The 19,264-nt window shown below is 42.7% G+C and overlaps 2 protein-coding genes across 2 annotated transcripts; one reads left to right on the top strand and one right to left on the bottom strand.

Annotated features, from left to right (window-relative positions):
- Positions 1-1,687: 1,687 nt before the first annotated feature.
- si:ch73-141c7.1 (coenzyme Q-binding protein COQ10 homolog, mitochondrial) lies at positions 1,688-4,560 on the top strand. The gene is made up of 5 exons (XM_035180975.2): positions 1,688-1,925; positions 2,388-2,540; positions 2,878-3,070; positions 3,238-3,339; positions 3,981-4,560. The coding sequence occupies exons 1-5, from the start codon at positions 1,822-1,824 to the stop codon at positions 4,131-4,133; spliced, it is 705 nt and encodes a 234-aa protein (XP_035036866.1). The 5' UTR covers positions 1,688-1,821; the 3' UTR covers positions 4,134-4,560.
- A 722-nt stretch (positions 4,561-5,282) lies between these two features.
- mylk5 (myosin, light chain kinase 5) lies at positions 5,283-19,084 on the bottom strand. The gene is made up of 17 exons (XM_035181667.2): positions 18,653-19,084; positions 15,661-15,810; positions 15,166-15,318; positions 14,852-15,034; positions 13,067-13,102; positions 11,720-11,847; positions 11,448-11,601; positions 11,051-11,362; positions 10,868-10,970; positions 10,235-10,438; positions 9,253-9,470; positions 9,031-9,154; positions 8,003-8,155; positions 7,783-7,912; positions 7,609-7,699; positions 7,348-7,488; positions 5,283-5,835 (listed from the first exon to the last, which is right to left on the bottom strand). The coding sequence occupies exons 1-17, from the start codon at positions 18,831-18,833 to the stop codon at positions 5,630-5,632; spliced, it is 2,667 nt and encodes an 888-aa protein (XP_035037558.1). The 5' UTR covers positions 18,834-19,084; the 3' UTR covers positions 5,283-5,629.
- Between the last annotated feature and the right edge of the window lie 180 nt (positions 19,085-19,264).

Raw genomic sequence — 19,264 nt, 5'->3', positions numbered from 1 at the left:
GGTTTGCTATTCTGAGAAAACAAAGACAACTTCCTGACACCAAAGAATAAAATGATAAAAACAGGTTCATGGAAACTTTCCACAGTCATGAAGGACACTGATTGTTGAACGACTTCATGCCGTCAGCGTGGTGTGAATTTAGTTTATAGCCTGCAAAAACAAGTATGCATAAACAAACAAACCAAAAATAATCCGATACAAATAGTCTGACTTAGAGAATTAATTTCAGCTTTATTCTTCAATAGAAATCAGAAAGAGGCCATAAGAAATCTATGGGCTGATCTGAAGTGCTAAAAGTAAGTTGTACAGAGGACGTTAACCAGCCTCAGTTGGTATTTTGAGTCACTTAACTGTATAAAGTTCAATGATTAAAGGGGGAAAAGAACGCCAAGCGTCGCCAGCTGGAACAGCATCATTTCCTGTGTAACTTCTGGCTCTGTCTGGGGTTGTTAAGCCCTTGAGTGGGTTCTCTTTCCAGCCCTGAGACAGGCTGTCTTGTCTGTGCGTCGACGAGTCACATTTCCGGGGCCAATCTTTGATAGGATTGACAGAGGTTCTTAACCCTGATCAAGTTTCCTAATTCCAGTCAGAAGATCCTGAAATGGATCCAGCACTAGCTCTGCCACGTAATCCAGCAGCACTTAGAGGTGTCAGCCTCTTAGAGCCTGTGATATTATGTAGATCAGTATAATGAGGGTTAGGTAAAGGCTGTTGTAAAACGTTTTTCATATGATCATTTAAACATTTTAATTTAGTCTATGTATCAAAGTGCTGATCATTATATTACTGCTCTGAATTGGACATTACGACAGTGATGGCCTTTATTCCAGTGTAGCACAAAAGTCCAGGTTCATCACGTGCACAGCATGCTTTCGTTGGACTCATTGCTCACTGACTCACACACAAACTCCCATTCAGACTTTGGCTTGTGCCACCTTGTGCCAAATAAGGGAACAAACCTGCATCCCCTCCTTTTGTTCATTTAGTTGAGTTTAGTTTATTTCACACAATTCAAATACAAAATGCATAACTTAAATGTAAAAGTAATTGTGGGGTGATGTACAGAGAAATAAAATACATAACATAAAAAGTCACAGATGCAGGTTATATATAAGTGTTAATAAGAAAACTGGACATATTAGTAAAAAGGAGAAAAAAAGAAAGGGAGGAATATATAGCATTTAGGGCTGGGAAATATAATTATTCCAAAAAAATCATCATCAATAGAAATATAACAGTATATATCCATATACTGCTTATCCAAAATTAATCTACCTCAGATTTGTAAAATGTTTGTCATGTCGAGAAAACCACAACCTTCACTCAGGAGCAAAAATCTGTCTTTAAACCTAAAAGAAATGATAATGTGACATTTATTGTGATAATTATTGATCTCAACTAATAATGAAAATGTTTATCTTGATACAATATTTGCTGGTATCATCCAGCCCTAATTTATATATGAATATCAGAATGTAAGATAGCTCATCTTTATTCCAAATCAAATGTTTTCTGACATGATTTAGATTCTTGGGTGGTGAGAGTGACACATTTAATCGGTTTACAAATCACAAACTTCCATTTCACCATAAATCTGATTGACAAATCACCAATAGACCTTTCAACATATCGACCTGTCCCTCTGATTGGCCAGAGCAGCGCCTCCTGTTACGTCACTGTCCCGACCTGCCAGGTGGGGGCGGAGTGACACGTCAGTCTGAATGAAGCCGGGCTGAGTGACGCTGCTCCTGCTGCTGCGCACACACAAACACCGGCGTCTCTGCAGAGAAGCTCCATTAGATCTGAGTTTAAAACTTCACCATGACCAACAAAACCACTGCTCTGCTGTGGAAGCCGCTGCTGGAGCTGTGCGAAGCCCATTCTGCTAAAGCCGTGCGAGGAAACACGAGAAGAGCAAACTTCAGGTGAGTCACAACGAGACTTCTCCACAGGTGGGTGGAGCTGAAGTGGGCTTATCTGGATTAAAGTGTATTAGTTATTAAACTGTAGCCCAGGGTATGATTTAGATCTGAATATTGTTTAGTTGTTTTATTATTCAAAAGGGTAGGGTCATTATAGGCTATGTAATGTTACACACACACACACACACACACGCACACACGCAGTCCTATACTTCTAGTGAGGACACTCATTGGCATAATGCATTCCCTAGCCCCTTACCCTAACCTTAACCAATACAACTAAATGCCTAATCCGCCACTGATATGGATCTACATCCTTCCCTGACCCATACCACATCCTTCCACTAAGTTTTGTTATAATCAGAAGTCTTTGAATAATCCTGCTAAATATCAGACAGACAGACGAATGCAGACGAAAACATGAGCTTGATTCATTACATGCATACATCCTTTTTTCCCCCTCAGACACTTGGGCTCCTGTGGGGCCCTGGCAGCGAGGAGGACCACCCTGCCCCTCTCCCACGCCACCTCCATCAGCATACCCAGCCGCAGCTTCATCAATCTGGCTCTTCCTATCAGCACCAGCAGGATGGAGTACACCGAGTGCCGGACATTAGCGTGAGTGCCCTGAAAACTGGAATACGATGCCAGTAACTCTAAAGAAACATTCATAATTTGACTATTTTAGGTTTTGGACTGTTAACTAAGAAATATGAAGGCATCACCTTGGGCTTACAGAAATTGTGAATGGTATTTTTCACTGTAATCTGACAATTGCTGATTTAATTACTTATGAAAATAATTGTTGTTATATATTAATGTTACATGAGAAAAGCACTACACAAACCTGAGCATTAATTAAAAACTGAAAACAATTTAAAGTATTAAATTGAATCAAAATTCCATATTCAAATGGCAGCATCCCCTTATTGTCCTCATGTGACTGTGTGCTCAGGTATACTCCAGAGCAGATGTTCAACGTGGTGGCCAGAGTGGATCAGTACCAGTACTTTGTTCCCTGGTGCAAGAAGTCTCGGGTCATGAAGGGACGAAGCGGAGGTGTCCGGGCGGAGCTCGAAATCGGTTTCCCCCCCATCGTGGATCGCTACACCTCTGAGGTCACGGTCGTCCCAAACCACCAAGTCCGAGTAAGTCTTTTCCTTGGTAGATCCAGAAAAACCACCATTACACATACTTTTTTTTTTTCTCAACACTGTTGCATGTTTCTTTTGCAAAGTCCCTTCAACCATACAGTGCATCTAATGTTCCTTTTTTAGCAATCACTGACAATAAAGGCATGTTTGTTTTGAAACAGGCTGTGTGCACTGATGGGTCCCTCTTCAGCCATCTTGAAACAATATGGAGGTTTGCCCCCGGAACCAAAGACCTGCCAGACTCCTGCAAAGTGGATTTCTATGTAAGTGTACAAGATAAAATTCATTTTTTTTAATATGCAATGAAAATATTATAATGGTAACAATGACGGGAATAACACAGAAGTGACAGTGAATCCATGAAATGAACAAACCAGCTGATAATAAAAATAAAAAAAACATTGAAGGATAAGATTGCATGTGTAAAGAGAGACCAATTAAAAGCCTCCGCCTCTGTGCTGGAAGTGTTGTGTAACATTTCATTATGCTGTAAAGTTAGCCGTGAATAGCATGCTGATGTCCCCGGAGGCCTGAATTAGCTGTCAGGTTAGGGAACCGTATTAAAGAGCTGCTGACAGGAGTTTAACCTTAATGTTGGCTCATGTAACCTCAGGCTCAGCCAGGAAGTGGTTAGATTACAGTAAAAATGCCAAATACAGGACTCAGGAGGAATAATTATAGTGAACGTTTGAATAAAAGCAAAGTCTTGGGGTTTTTAATTTTGGTGATCTGCAAATTTTATGTTTCTGAAATATGTATTTGTTTTTTTATGAAAGCAACCACAGAACTGACGTGTGTGGGCCTATAATCTATTTTCAATACATTTATAATGAGTCAAGCCGTGTTTCAGGCTCCGTTGCATCCTGCCTAATATTTCCCCCCCCCCCTCCTGTTTTGTCTGTAGTTGTCGTTTGAGTTCAAGTCCCTTCTGCACTCTCAGCTGGCCAGCGTGTTCCTTGACGAGGTGGCGAAGCAGATGGTGGGAGCCTTTGAGCGCCGGGCGGCATCGCTTTATAGGAACCAGCAGGAGGCGTCACAGAGGAGGCGGTCGACATGAGCAAACCCGCTTTGACCTCCCCCTCCATCCACATCCACATGGACCTTTAACCAAACCCCTGCCAGCCTGCTGCACTTACCTACTTCCAACACTTGTCTTACACAGGAGACTGGATCTTCTTTTTGCACTCACTCATATCTCTCTCTTGAGCTGACATGCTCAAGAAATATACTTAAAACTATTTATTTATAAGCCACAAGCTAACTTATTAACTTTCTTATATGCATTTGAATATTTATTTTACAGCGAGGCGAAAAAATGAATTGTTACAAATGATCATTTTGAACACAAATGTTTTCTTTGTTAAATTGTGTGATAATGTACAGTCACCTGATTCCTGCTCAGTGCTGAAACATCTAAAAGGGTTAAGAGCTTTTTCTTGTTCAGTCATTTTTCTGTCAGTATTAAAAAGCTCTTTGGTTATCTGTCCAAGTGTCATTGTACCTTTTTTTTGATGTACTGTTTCATACTTATAAGGATCTTTATATGAATTATTTTCCAATCTAAATAGGTTTAGGTCGTGTCTATACTCCTATATCTGCGATACCATCATTTTAACAATAGCCTCCTAAGTAATGTGTCCATGTGTTGCTGAGCTATTTGTTATGGATGAAAACAATTCCCCTTTCTGTGCGGTTTTGCCAACACGCAGGTAAAAATGAGGTCAGGAGCAGAAGCACTCCTCATACCTGGAATCTGAATAAACGAGATGTACAAGAATCATTTGAGGCTGAGTCACCGACAGTCCAGCACTGAAAATACCTCAGTTTTCAAAGCGGTTTCTTATTTGTTTTCATGTAGAAAGTCTGCAAATTCAATCTTAATGGCTTCAATTACTTCTACATATATGAACAGGTGCACTTTCACAAAGCACAGACATTGTTTAGAGTAATGCCCAGAAAATGGAAATGATATTTTAATGACTATAAAAAATGATTATCAAACAGCTTTAGATAAATGAAAATATTATCTAAGCAGATGAAGATATTGATGTACTGTGTGTATTGCTGTAAGAGCTCTCAAATAGAGCATGCTTGTCTTGCAGACTAATTTGTTTCTTATTTTATCTAAAAAAAAGGTACAAATCGTATAAGAAATCACAAGTCAGATCTTCCCTGTGTGATTCAAACAGCATAATTTCAGGCCTGCTTTCTTTTTAAAAGGTAAGAATCCCAGTTTATTCATATTCAGGTCAGTTGGTAGTTTTGAAAGGAAATCTCAAAATGATTCACAGATGAAACAACATATTATTGAAGTGTAATGGTCAAATGTAAAATAACATTTTATATATGTGTGGCTTTGTAACAATATTCATCTGTTCACATACTAAGTTATACATGGATTATATATTCTCAGATAAAGTACAGGATTAACAGTGTGGTCCCAGTTTATATTAAAGCAAGAATGTACAATACAAGTGTTCAAGGCACTCAAGAACATTAAAATCATCTTTATATATCTGTCTTGTACAGCAAGTCCACACTGGTGTAATGAATCTACTCTCGAACAGTGAGGTTGGCTGAGCAGCATGTCTCCCCATGCTCATTGGTGGCTCTGCAGGTGTAAACATTGGCGTCCGCGGCCTCAACTTTGGCAAGCGCCAGGGTACAGCGGCCATCTTCGTCATACTCTATCTGCACTGCGGGGGACTCCTCTACGGGCTCCTCTCCACACAGCCACACCACCTCCGGGTCGGGGTATCCTGCCAACATAGATGGGATGAGTGAGGACAGGGGGCCAGAGGCAGAGTGCCAAAATTCACATTCCAGTCAAAAGGTTATAAAAACTAATTGCAAGTTACGTGCAAGATTTGAATGTTCATTTCAAAGCTGTCAGAATGGAATGCCTAATAATGGTTTATGCAAGGAGTGTGACAGATTTCTATTGTCACATAATTTTACTCATTCAATACTTGTTGTGGTGGGGAAGTCTCCTCATTGTGGGTGAACAGGGTGTCTAGTAGGAGTTTTGAATGCAGCCCCAGTCTTGACTCCTCCTCCAACCAAGCCCTCAATCAGGCTACATGAGGAACCTGCTGGCCCTTAGTTCTTCCTTCCTACTTCTTGTCCTGCCTTGGTTGTAGCTGGTGGTGTTGGTGACACAGGTATGTAGCTAAAGTGACACATTGACCCTGTTTAATTCAGGTTCTGTTGTATAATCTCTGAGTTTACCGCCTCCATTTCAGCCATGAGTGACATGTGTTAAGGCCTGATAGAGATGGTGTGGAGTGGTGGTCACATTATGAATGTGTTTTAACACCGCACCATCAGCCTGGATAATCCTGATGTTTTTCTTGTTGTTATTATTGGTGTGTTTTGCCTCATTGTTTAGCTTGTTAGATTTTGTTAATTTGACAATTATATTTTTTTGTAATCTATGTATTTTTGTTTTCAGTGCAGCTGAGTGCCACATTGGTGGGAGGAGAGGCACTCCTGGTTAGGTCCCCTTCCATTTTTAATCATTGTAGTTTTCAAGTTTTTTGTAATGTAATAAAATAGGCCAACCCATTTACTATTCTGGATTGAATAAAATCTTTGTAACTGACAAAACGTGTCTCTGCCTGTGTCTGTGCATTTTATCTGTGTCCAAAGGACCTTGAGACAGTAGCCCCTGGGGTGCAATTGCACAGGTGGTTGTTGGCACCTCATTCTGTTTATGGCCCCACCACACTTTCAAAGTCTTTTGGGAGTCAAGCAAAGTCCCTGCGTGGTGAACGAAGTACCTCATGATATAGTGGTGGAAAGTTGGACAGAGGCACCAATGCTCCTCTCACTTTTGCAAAGAAAACTGGTTGGAAACTGCTTTTAACAAATTGCCATTTCCACATGACTGATGTCCAGTCGCATGTCACTGAAACACTACAAAGAGTCTGACAGATTGAAAGTTTTCACGCCATCCCTACAAACTACACAAGTACATGAAAGAACATCATGGGTTTGATGGAGAAGAGGCTGATTTAGAAAATTAGTGGCATACCTCTGCCAACAGTCATATGTACAAATTCAAATTTATTAGATGCAAATATTTTTTTTTGCATAGAGTTAATAGCTGCAAATTTCTTCAAACTAACAGATGTCACTTTGTTGTCTTAGATGCCACGACTCTTCGTATCACTTAAAAAGCTTCACAAGGTTGTGTGCCCTATCCCTATTGCAATGTCATGAAGAACACAGGGTACTTTTGGAGCTCTTGAGGGTAAGACGTCAGTGTATACCTGTGAGGTGGCATGACAGACAGGCACTGGATCCCGGAGCCACTGTCTGGTCCTCCAGGCACTGGGTGAAGTGTGGTGGACCCTGCATCTTCTGCTCCAGAGAGAGCAGGGCATGCTCTGCTTCTGGGCTCAGGGGTGCGTCTTGGGGGAAAAAAGAGGGTAGAAGAGGGGTTGAAACACTTTGACCGCTTATATATCCAGGTTAGAACAGGAAACTAAAATAGTACTGTAAACGGTGAGATAATAAAATGTGTCTCTTACTTCCCCCGGGGCTGGTTGGAGATACAGGGCTGGTTTCGCCTTTGGATAGTAAAGCCATTCTCTTCAGGGCAAGCATGGCCTTACCTGCTTTCTATGAGACAAAGATTGTGAAAGCCGAGCCAACACATCAAACTCAAAACACTCCCATGTAAGTAAAGTAATGAGAGGAGTTACCTTCCACTTCTGCCTGGCCAGAAACCTCTTCATCTTCTCCTTGGACAGAGACTTGGTGTTGGCACAATCTCCGGAGTCGAATGCTGCCATCCAAGGGTGGGCCAGGGCCTCTGCACAGGACATCCTCCGCCTGAGAAACACAGAGGGTTATTGCTGGTTAAGTGAAGATTTTAACTGGGTAAGTGGCAGCTGTTCATTAGCTGTAAGTTTGTAAATGTACCTGGTGTCCTTGTTGAGCAGGGAACTGATGAAATTTTGGGCCTCGTCCGTTATTTCCTCAAAGCTCTCCTCATCAAATTCCCACTGGGCAGCTGTGACCGAGGCCAGGGTCTCTGTATCGCTGTCTCCTTGGAACGGAGACTCACCACTCAGTCTGAAAACCGGAGAAAGGCATTGAGGCTCCAGCGTCATTATGGCTGTTACAACCTATAACCCACTAGGTGGCAGTAAAAGTGTAAAATTCAAAATGTAAATCCATCATGACTATTCGCACTAACACAGTCCAAAAATCGAATTTATTCAAGTCATTTTTGGGAGTTTTAAGCGTCTAAGGGCCTGTTGGCTAAATGAAGTGGATTTGACTCATTTCTGTTCTCACAAGTTCATGTATGACAATATGCTGGCTGTGCATGACACAAATTGGTACTGTAAGCTTTGGAAAGCTTGATTACGTAATTTTTTTTCCCATTGGTTGAAAAGTTCGCAGTAGTAACTGCCACTGGTGACTAAGACGGGGAGAAACCGTAATCCTGGCTCAGCCAAATAATTCACTGGCCAATACTTTTGCATCTCAATGATTAATATGCTATCTAACAAAGTGTGCCGTCAATCTTGGCAACATTATCAATCATTTGGAGCTGTGTGTCTGGCTGGCGCTTTCTCCACCGCAAACTTTGTCTGCTGGATCATGCTGAATAGATTATCCAACGTGGGTTTTAGAGCATTTTGCAGAAAACAACACTATGAAATTTGGGTTGTAGTTGCTTGAAGATTGTTCTCGGGCTTCGGTACCGGCCTAGAGAGACTCCACAAGCTTTAGAGGTTCTGGTAGATAAATTTAGTTTGTTACCTGTCAGGCTAGCAGTTTCCCCCTGTCTCCAGTCTTTGTGCTAAGCTAACAGGCCTCTCCCTTCGGCGTTATATTTCTTGCACAGACATGATCTTTCCATTTCACTCTCACCACAAAGCATGACTCACAAAATGTCCAACTATTCATTTAATGTAGATATTGGAGTGCCAGTGACTTACAATATGTAGCAGATGACCCCAATGCTCCACATGTCCGTGGCTAAACACACAGGCTCATAGTTTATCACTTCCGGTGCCACAAACTCTGCAGTCCCATGCAGTACCTTCAGAGGCGTGTTTGGATCTGTTAAACACAATGATTTGATATTGAAACATACCATAACATACTTAGACAAACATTATGAGACTTTACTTTCAGAAATTTCATTTCATTTCACATACCAAGCCTGCCGGCCAATCCGAAGTCGATAATCTTTATGGAGGTACCGATGGTGTCAACGCACACAATGTTCTCAGGTTTCAGGTCCAGGTGGATGATGTTTTGCTCATGCATATACGCAATCCCCTCCAGGATCTGCTGCACGTAGTGTACACTGGCTGGCTCCGTGTGTTCAAAGCTGTCGTCAACAATACGTTCAAACAGTTCCCCGCCTGCGATACTGCACACAGACAAAACACGGTGACAGCAAACTGTTATTTTATTTTTCTTTAACCCAGAATTTGCAGTTGCTGTAAGGACTTAAAGGTTTAAGTGTGTAGAATTTAGTGGTGAAGTTGCATGTTGCAGCTGAATACGCCTAACCTCACCCCTTTCAAACATAAAAGAGAACCTGTGGCAGCCTTCAGTTGTCTTAAAAGCTCATAAGGTGTTTAGTTTGTCCTGTTTTGACAACTGTAAAAAAACATGGTGGTCTCTGTAGACAGGACCCGTTCCTGATATATTCCTTGATATATTATTTAAATATAAAGGGCCCATTCTAGAGTAAAGAAAACGAGTCAAAACATCACTAGGATTATTTTATATTCGATTTCTGCCAATAGATCCTTTTAACCTAAATCTTACACACTGGACCTTTTAAAGAACCAGTGTGTAGCTTTAAGTGGCATCTAGTGGTAAGGTTGAAAATTGCAACCAATTGAATACCCCTCCAGTCACCCCTCTCTTTCTAGGCGTGACGGAGAAACTATGAATTAAAAACACATGAGGCCCCATGTAGAGCCAGTGTCTTGGTTTGGGCTACAGTAGAAACCTGGCAGTGCAACATGAACAACATGGATGAGCATCCAAAGGGCTTGTTCTAATCCAACAAAAACACAATGTTTCAGGCAAATGAAAACAAATTCAAGAATTTTATTTTCCGTTTCAGCCAATAGATATATCCTGCACATTTAAACCGTGTCAGGATTTCGTCTTGATACTCACAGCTCCATGACCATGACCATCTCAGGCTTGTGATCGTAGGCGGCCAGGCACTGAACCAGTTTGGGGTGGTGGAGGTAGTTCATCAACTCGATCTCTTTACGAGCAGCCTCCCTCTCCTTGGCGCGTCGCCCTTTGTAAAACTTCCCAGCGCACACTCGTCCTGTCTCTTTGTGGGTTACCTTGAACACCAGGCCAAACTTTCCCCTGATGAAGACATGAGTTTACTCTTCTTTTGTTTTTTTTTCAACAGAAACATGAATGTTGCGTCATCGAAATTCCTGAATAATGTGGTCATGCAGTGAAGTCAGCCCATCACAGTGACTTTTTACTGAAGTACAGATCAAGGCTTATTAACAATGCAAGAAAACAATATTTGATCTGAGATCTGTAACTCTAGCACGTCTTTGTCAGTCAATCAAGGTCGATTTCATATTAACCTTAACTGCAACCATTGATACCTTTGTTTGCTCACCAGAACCCTGTCTCTACATGCTTTTGTTTTAATCATTCCCATGCCTCACTTGGCAGGAGTTACCATATTCCAGATAACTCTATAAAAATACTTGAGGCTTTGTTGTTTATTCAAAGAGGCGTTTGGCATGAAAATTGGAGCTTGACTTGACAGATACTCACATTCCCAGTTTCTCTTGCAAAATGTAGTGGTCCGTGACTTTGTGGGAAGAGTCGATAGTGACACAGGTGTACACTTGAAGGGCCTCCTCTTCTCGCAGTTTGGCTGAATCATGCACCAAGACACAATAGCTGTAATGTATGTCTTAAAAAAAATTCCAATGTGGCATTTAGCTAATGACTCACCTTTCTGCTCCATCTTAATCGCAGTTGACACTGGTCCAGGCTCACTTACTCCCGCTGCGTTGTAGGCCCTCACTCTGAAGCAGTATTGTTCTTCAGGGTGCAGCCCAGTACACACTTTGTATGAAGTACTCCTACACTGGTCAGTGAGTTCGCTCCAGTCCCCGGCCTCAGCAAGTCCACGTTTCTTTACCTCAACCACATAACCCAGGATGGCGCTTCCACCGTCGTAGCAGGGGCCCGACCAGGACAGCACCAGGCTGGTGGCAGAGACACGGGAGATCAGGGGCGAGGAGGCGGGAGGCTGTGGCGTCTCTGGTTGGGGAGGGAGAGGTGTTGAATATAAAGGTCTTTTTACTACTTCTCATGGGCGTTCAAAGTGCAGCGTGCATCATCTTACCTATCACAGAAAGCGTGATTATGTGTTCCGCTGAGCTCTTTCGGTCCCTCACTACAATAGTGTAGCCACCTGTGTGCTGTGGCTTAGTCTCTGCTATCACCAGTGTGCTGCTCTGATCAGTATTTTCTGTCCACAGCTCGGGACCATCCACTATCTGCAGGGTTGCAATGTGTGAGGAAAGGGGGGAGAGTTAAATACTGAAAAAACAGGGGAGAGAAAGTTGGAATGACAAACAGTGGATATTTGTGAAGTAGCTTTTAAAAGGAAATCACCTGCTCTTTGTTTCTGATCCAACAGGACACCAGAGGGGGGCTGCCCCTGAACAGACACAACAGACGGGTGGTCTGTCCCGCATTCACCTGGAGGTGCAGTGGGGGGTTTTCAAAACGCAGTGTTGCACCTGCAAAGCCAAAACATAGTGAGTGCTCTGATTGAAAGTCTGCCTGTTTGTTGCAGTGTCTTCATTCATGATTGATTGACCACCTAACGAGGCACAGTGCCATTAGCCTTCTGCTTATTTTAGAGTCTTGGTTGAAGTCTAGAACATGTGTAAGATGACGGTGGAGGTTTGCACCTAAAGTTTCCTACTTTACTATTTATGTGAATGCACAGTATGAACTACATAATTGTAATACTGAAAGAATCATTTGAAAAAAGTGCCCCCCCCCCCCATCCCAAGCTCCTCTCTGTACTGTAAAAGTGTATCACTTCCCCTGAGACCGCTATTATTGTAGCTCACAGCGGACCGAGTGTCTCAAGTGGAAACAAAAGACAAAGCACAGTTGACCTACACAACAAGCTCAACCAGTCCCTGTGCAATCATGTGTGTTTACCACTGCTTCACCAGGTCACCTGTTCTCTGAGGCAACCTAAATGCCATCTCCTTAATATGTTTTACAAACTTAGAACTAATTACTAAAACAAATATGCATAAGAAAAGCAAACGGAACATGTATTTTTAAGCCGTACACGCCAGTCTATGCTGTAGCTGTGTAATGCCATCCTGCTTTTGAATTCAACGAAAGAAGTCCATATATGAGCTGAAGTGATATCATGTCTAGACGCTGCCAGTATTCAAATATAATCGCGTCAGGATGGTCAATTTGACTGGACAATCTGATGCAGCTTTAGTAAATTCAATTCACGCAGCCAATTGTGCAGCCATCGTTTTCATTTAATTGAAAAACAATGTCTTAAACATGCTGCAAGAGTATGGCACATCCTTGTGTCAATAACAGACTGACTTTCCACTTTATTGTCCACTGGGGAAAATTAGTTTTCACAGCCATTCCAGTACAATCATCACTAATAGACACATTTCAACAGAGGCAACCCACTGATAGGACAGAAAATTACAGACACAAAAAGGACAGACACCCAGAATTTATTATTTGCTTGTTTTGTTGCAGCATAAATTCTAGGGTAAAGTTCCCTAGTACTATATAACAAGACCAAAGGCCAAGAAAGAAGTAGCTGCCGGGCAAAACCACAGGATACACACAAACAAATGGACTCTATGAAGAGGCCGGATCAGACGGTGGACAAAGTAGAAAAAAAAGTGTGTTGGAATAGACAAGTGGCAGAGATGTTGAAAAAGCATGAGTGTGTGTGTTTCTCACCTTTCCCGGAGTCGGCTCTCTTCTTTGGTATAACTTCTGCAGAAAACAGATGAGGAGCAGGTAGGTTTTATTGCAGACTTTTAGAGGTGTGGCACTGTTCTGTCTATGGCTATCAGTTTTCAGACACTGCGTTACTGTCCACTTCCCTACATGGTTCTCACTTGTGTTTTGTGGCTGTATCAGAAGTGGAAATCCTGCTCTATTCCTGTTAAGTGTACATGTCGTCTGACAGCCAATCACACAAGGACTGGGAATGATGTGTTTCCCCTCATTTACTGTATATATGGATATCCGGAAGAAGCGAGAAAAATGGTAAAGAGTTCAAGATATTTATATATTTATATATATATACTGCTGAAACAAATTAAGGGAACACTTAATAGTCACAGTATAACAGAAAGTCAGTTACATTTCAGGGATATCAATCTGTCCATTAAAGAAGCAGAAGTGATAATAATTTAGTTTCACCTGCTTTGGTGCATATTAAAGTGACAACAGGTGCAATGGAGAAGCAAAACAAAGAGAACCTCCAAAAAGGGAGTGGTTTTGCATGTGCTGGCCACAGACCGCTGCTCTCTCTTGATCCTCCCTGACTGATTCTTCTTTAGTTTTGTGTTCTGCTAGTGTCCTTGTCACTGCTGGTAGCATGAGGCGGTATCTGCAGCCCGATCAGGTTGCACAGGTATGTCCAGCTCCTCCAGGAAGCCACATCCATACGTGCGGTCGCAAGAAGGTTTGCTGTGTCTCCCGGCACAGTCTAAAGAGCATGGAGGAGATACCAGGAGGCCGGCAGTTACACAAGGAGAGCTGGACAGGGCCGTAGAAGGGCATCAACCCAGCAGCAGGACCGGTTTCTGCTCCTTTGTGTGATGAGGAACAGGAGGAGCACGGCCAGAGCCCTACTAAATGACCTCCAGCAGGTTACAGGTGTGCATGTTTCTGACCTAACTGTCAGAAACAGTCGCCATGCGGGGGTCATGAGGGCCCGACAGCCTCTAGTGGGATCTGTGCTCACAGCCCAGCACCGTGCAGCTCAGTTGGCAGTTGGATGAAATCCTCCAGGAGATTGCCAGACCTTACGCTGGTGCAGTGGGCCCCGGGTTCCTCCTGGTGCAGGACAATGCCTGGCCTCATGTGGCCAGATGTGTAGGCAGTTCCTTCATGACCAAGGCATTGATCCCATTGACTGGCCCTCTCGTTCCCCTGACCTAAATCCAATTGAGCACCTATGGGACATTATGTATCGGTGCATCCGATGCCGCCAAGTACCGCCACAGACTGTGCAGGAGCTCACTGATGCCCTGATCCAGGTCTGGGAGGAGATCCCCCTGGACACCATCCACCAACTCATTAGTAGCATGCCCAGACGTTGTCAGGTGTGCATACAGGCACGCGGGGGCCATGCACAGTACTGAGTAACATTATGAGTTATTTCCCATTCTATCCCATTATAAGTTGGATCACCCTGTGATTTCAGTTTTTTTCTCAGATTTTCGGTATGATTTTGAATCCAGCCCTCAATGGGTTAATGATTTTGGTTTCCATTGACCATTGTTACATAATTTTGTTCTCAACAAATTAAAGAATGTACATCAGTAAAGATTTTCAACTTGAATAATGTGTTCTTCAAGATCTGATGTATGATATAAGTGTTCCCTTAATTTCTTTGAGCAGTTGTGTATTTCGGCCCTCAAAACATGACTGTATAACTCATGATGGAAGCAGCAACCTAAAAATGCACAAATACTTTGGGCCTATAAGTGAAATTTGTCATTATTTGATTACCTCTCGGAGATGAAACCATGCTCTGCTTGTCAGACACTGGAGGAGAGGTACAAATAGATCCTCTGAACACCTGCAGCTCATCTATAGGAGATGACGGTGACCTTCCATTCTCCTGAATGCTCTTGGATGCAGAGGTGGGGATCTTTGAAACACATTTCTGCATACCGCAGATAGTTTCGAAGTCTGGATTGGTTGTAAGAGATAGAGGAAAAGGAGAAGTTACGTCAAAACTGAAACTTGTTAGTTCTTATTTGTATTCAGCGAGTAAGACAAAAGTGTGCATGAATTTCCTTGTGGTTCAACTTCTCCCTCACCTCTGACGCACACGGCAGCGCAGCAGGACGTCCTCCCTGCTCCGTTCACAGCCATGCAGGTGTAGGCTCCAGCATCCTCCGGCAGGCACTCCGTCACCACGAAACTCACCTCCCTGCCGTTGAAAGAGGGTTTCCCAAAACGGGCCACTTCACCTGCCCATAGGAGCAAACAAACAAACTAGAAACACTCTCCCCCACTACCGTAACATGCAAAAAGAATTGAAAAGAAAGAATTTGAGAAAGGAAACACAGTTAAGACTCCCCCCCCCACTCCCCCCCTCTACAAGTGTCTCATGCAACTAAAAGAAATGTGCAGAAAAAGAGGCAAAAGATGCTATTTACATCCTGTTAATATGTATGTGAAAAATCCTGTTCTTCAACAAACACACTAAATGGGAATGTGTCCACTCTGCTGTATTTACTTTCAGAGACAGTATCTGGGCCTCAGGCTTCATCGAGCTGCAGCCGTGGGCATCCCATGCTGTCTCTACTCACCATTGTGCAACCATGACACTTTGATAGGCGGACTTCCTGTGAGGACCCCGCGCAGTGTGATGTCACTTCCCTCGTCCACATAGCAGTCCTCCAGAGGCTCTATGAAGACGGGTGGATCCAGATGTTTCGCACACGAGAGGTTGAGAGATCCTGAACGTGGAGAAGAGGAGGTGGGGAGTCAGCTTCAGAGTCACACAGCAACCCAAGCAGAGGGGTTCAGTTCACTTAACTGCATTTAATAAGTCTAGTTATTAAACCCTAATTTCTCCACAATGTTCCGTAGTTATCAGTAAAGCCCTTTAAATGTTGTCGTGGCAATTTCTGCAATCCCACCTTAACAACGAGGAACGAGACACAATTCTCTTACAGTATTGTCACACTTTAATGCTCAGAGCATGGTGCATACGACAAAGGTTAGTTTGTAATATGCACACCGATGGGAAACAGTTCTTTGTCTTTATACATTTGGCTCATCCCTCCCACTCTGGAAAGGTTTGTTACAAAGTCAAAGGTCAGGATCTTCTGATGACATCAAGGCAACAATGCCTTAGTTAAAGCAATCAGGCCAAGATTCATTCAGTTGTACAGGATACAGCATGATCAAGGTTACATTGTATGAGATTCAATCATGATCAATCAAAGGGGACATGAACATATTGTGGTCAAAATGTTACATTTCCCTTACAATGTCCACCTTTATTATAGTCATATTATTATCGTAGTTTTGTTGTGTTGTTGACATTAATTCACACAGTGAACTACTATGTTGTCACACATAGTAGTCTGAAGTGAAGTGAAAAGAAGCATTTTCTAAGTGTGATGTTCCAACCGCTCGTCTATGAAATGTTCAAACCACAATTCAGCTGTTCTTTTATTCTTCCTCTTCCCTCTTGTTAAATATGTCACATGAATTCCGGTCACGACTTCCCAGAGAAAAACAACATCAGTGTAGAACCTTAATAACAATAAATACATATACAAGAGCATGATGATTGTGTCTCTTCTCCTCTTTTTTTCTTCTTTTTTGATTCAGATCGGGGGTGACATGCAGCAAAGGGGGCTTGACTGGGTTCAAATCCAGGTGAGTGTGGTCTGGACAGTGCCCCCTCCACCAGGTGAGCTACTGAGACACCAGAGAATTGCTGTTCCCCTTTAAAAGGTCTGGTTTTCATTTGTGGCTTTGCCTGTCTGTTTTTCAGCAGGATTACGCGAAAACCTACAAGACGAGACACGAAACTTGGTAGAAGGAAGTTGATGATTGGTCACGGAAGAGCGACAACTGATTCTTTACATTTTGGATTTACACCAAAATGTAAAGAATGCATTTTTTTTCCCGTTCTTGTGAGATCAATAGTGTTTTTCCTTGATTTCCCTGAGAATAATTCGTGGATCTGCATATAAAAATTTAGGGGCTTGATAGTTGCTTGCAGTTCCAGATCAAGTGAATTTAAATGTGGCTTCATAAGGAGACCCTACTAAGTGCCATTGTTTTTCATTTTTTGCGTGCATGTTTTTTCCCTCCAGGACTATATCTTGCATTATATTCAATTTAGTAATTCATTTTCACATGACTGCCGCTGAATACTTGAAGCTTGGCTCTAAAGTTTCATAAATCAGAAGCACTTTATCACGCACCACCACAGACGCCTGTCAGGTGTAGTTCAGAACCATTAACATCCAAACAGTGTTTATAAATGGACTTCGTGTGATCGTGTGTTGTAATGTTACGTCATGGGCAGTATGCTGGTTATGCTTTAACGAGATGGGTGTTTAACCATCAACCTTCAACCTTCAGTCTTTACAGCACTGAACTATTTACTGTGCAGCCTGATGTTGGAGGACGGACACTGAATGCTCTTCAGGTGAGCCAAACACTTTGCTCCTCTGCACACAAAATCACAGCGAGCTGGCTTTTCACATGTCACTCACTTCACGACCCTTTCACCTTTTTACTTTTGGCCGATATAACTCAGATGGTAATAGCTGCTCAGTAAGATCGGTTATCTCACTCTATCAACACAACCCCCACATGTGTGACTAACTAATGACCTCACCTGCTCTATGTAAACAACAAGCCACCCTGTTACCAAGAGAAACTGGGAGACAATCTGGGTTTTTAATCACCCTCAGGCACTGATGCAGGTTTTTCCACATTTCTGGCTGTATATATTACAGGGGAAACTAATTTATTAATAATAATAATAATAATCATCTTAATCAATTTTATTTATGTCACCATACTGCTGGGGCTGATAGAGCCGTTTCTCCACTAATCCCATGTCTCCCCCATTCTGCGAGTCCTTGGGGCAAGATACTGAACCCCCAAATGCCCCCTGAAGGCTGTGTGTGACGGGACATGCTGCACATAGATGCAATCTATGAATGGGTGAATGGCAAAATTGTACTGTAAAGCACTTTGAGTGGAAGAGTAGAAAATATATATTGTGTATATATAAATACAGACCATTCACACCATGGTCAGTGTAGCTGGTTTCTAACCTGCATCAGTGCACGTCTGTTGCTTCTTCCAAGTCACAACAAAAGAAAAATCATATTTCTTGTGTTGCACTATGAGCTTAGTGCAACACAGACATTTTCTCACAGCAAAACCCACAAATCCAATAAAATTGTAAATCAGAAAGCTGAGAAATTGAATTAAATTTGGGAATGTGGTGTTCAGTGGGAGCTGACATGGAAGTGAAAGGTCCCCAATACAATAAACAATCATTTTATCTCAGGGAAAACCCAGCACCGGATATTAACATTCAAAAGCAACAAATATGGAGTGTGTAAAGTCACACAAATCAACTGGTTTTACATAAGGAAATAGGAAAGTGCTCTGTTTTTGGCAGCACAAACAGGATTACAAAGAAGCATCACCATGTTCAGACGTGTCTATTCAAGCAGCTTGTTTAATAACACTGAAAATGTCAAACCCACATTATTCATCTCCACTCCTTCTGTCTCTCTGTCTCTCTCATGCAGCCCTCACCTCTATCAGTGCATTGGTCCGAGGCCCTGGTGCCAGCAGTTCGTGGCCCACTCCCTGCTGCAGATGAGGATGATGAGGATGATGAGGATGATGATGATGATGATGATGATGATGCACGTGCTGGCTTGATCTGCATCCTGAAGGTTGACACAAAACGCTGTTTGCTGCCATCGCCGTTCATGTCTGTCTGAGATCAGCCCGGTCTCTGAGGCGAGCAGCAGCAAAACTGTTTACAAAGTCATTTCCCAGCGGATAATCACACTTCCTCTTGGTGTCACTGCTCTGTGGGCCACAGCAGCTCGCTCTGCAAAAACCAACACGCCTCTGTCTGTCCTTCTCACTGCAGCCGGTGCTGCTCTGCTCTCGCTCCTCACACGTCTCTGCACTTGTCCGTGCCCTCTTTGCTCAGCATTCCACTGATCTGCCCTAACTCCACCTACAGGAGAATCATTTTCTGTTTTGCTTTGGCCATTGCAGGCTGCATGGGCAGGTCTCTCCTTATCTCTCCAAAGTCACCCCAGTGCAAGATTGCGTGCCCCCACTATACTCAAACCCCTCTTTTTTGTATTACCATGGCTAACAGACGACACACATGAACAAGGAAAGAGAAAG

This window comes from Hippoglossus stenolepis, chromosome 16, assembly GCF_022539355.2.
Source record: "Hippoglossus stenolepis isolate QCI-W04-F060 chromosome 16, HSTE1.2, whole genome shotgun sequence".
NCBI classification, from domain to species: Eukaryota; Metazoa; Chordata; class Actinopteri; order Pleuronectiformes; family Pleuronectidae; genus Hippoglossus; species Hippoglossus stenolepis.
Note: the sequence above shows the minus strand (reverse complement) of the source record. Positions and strands in the feature narration are given on the sequence as shown.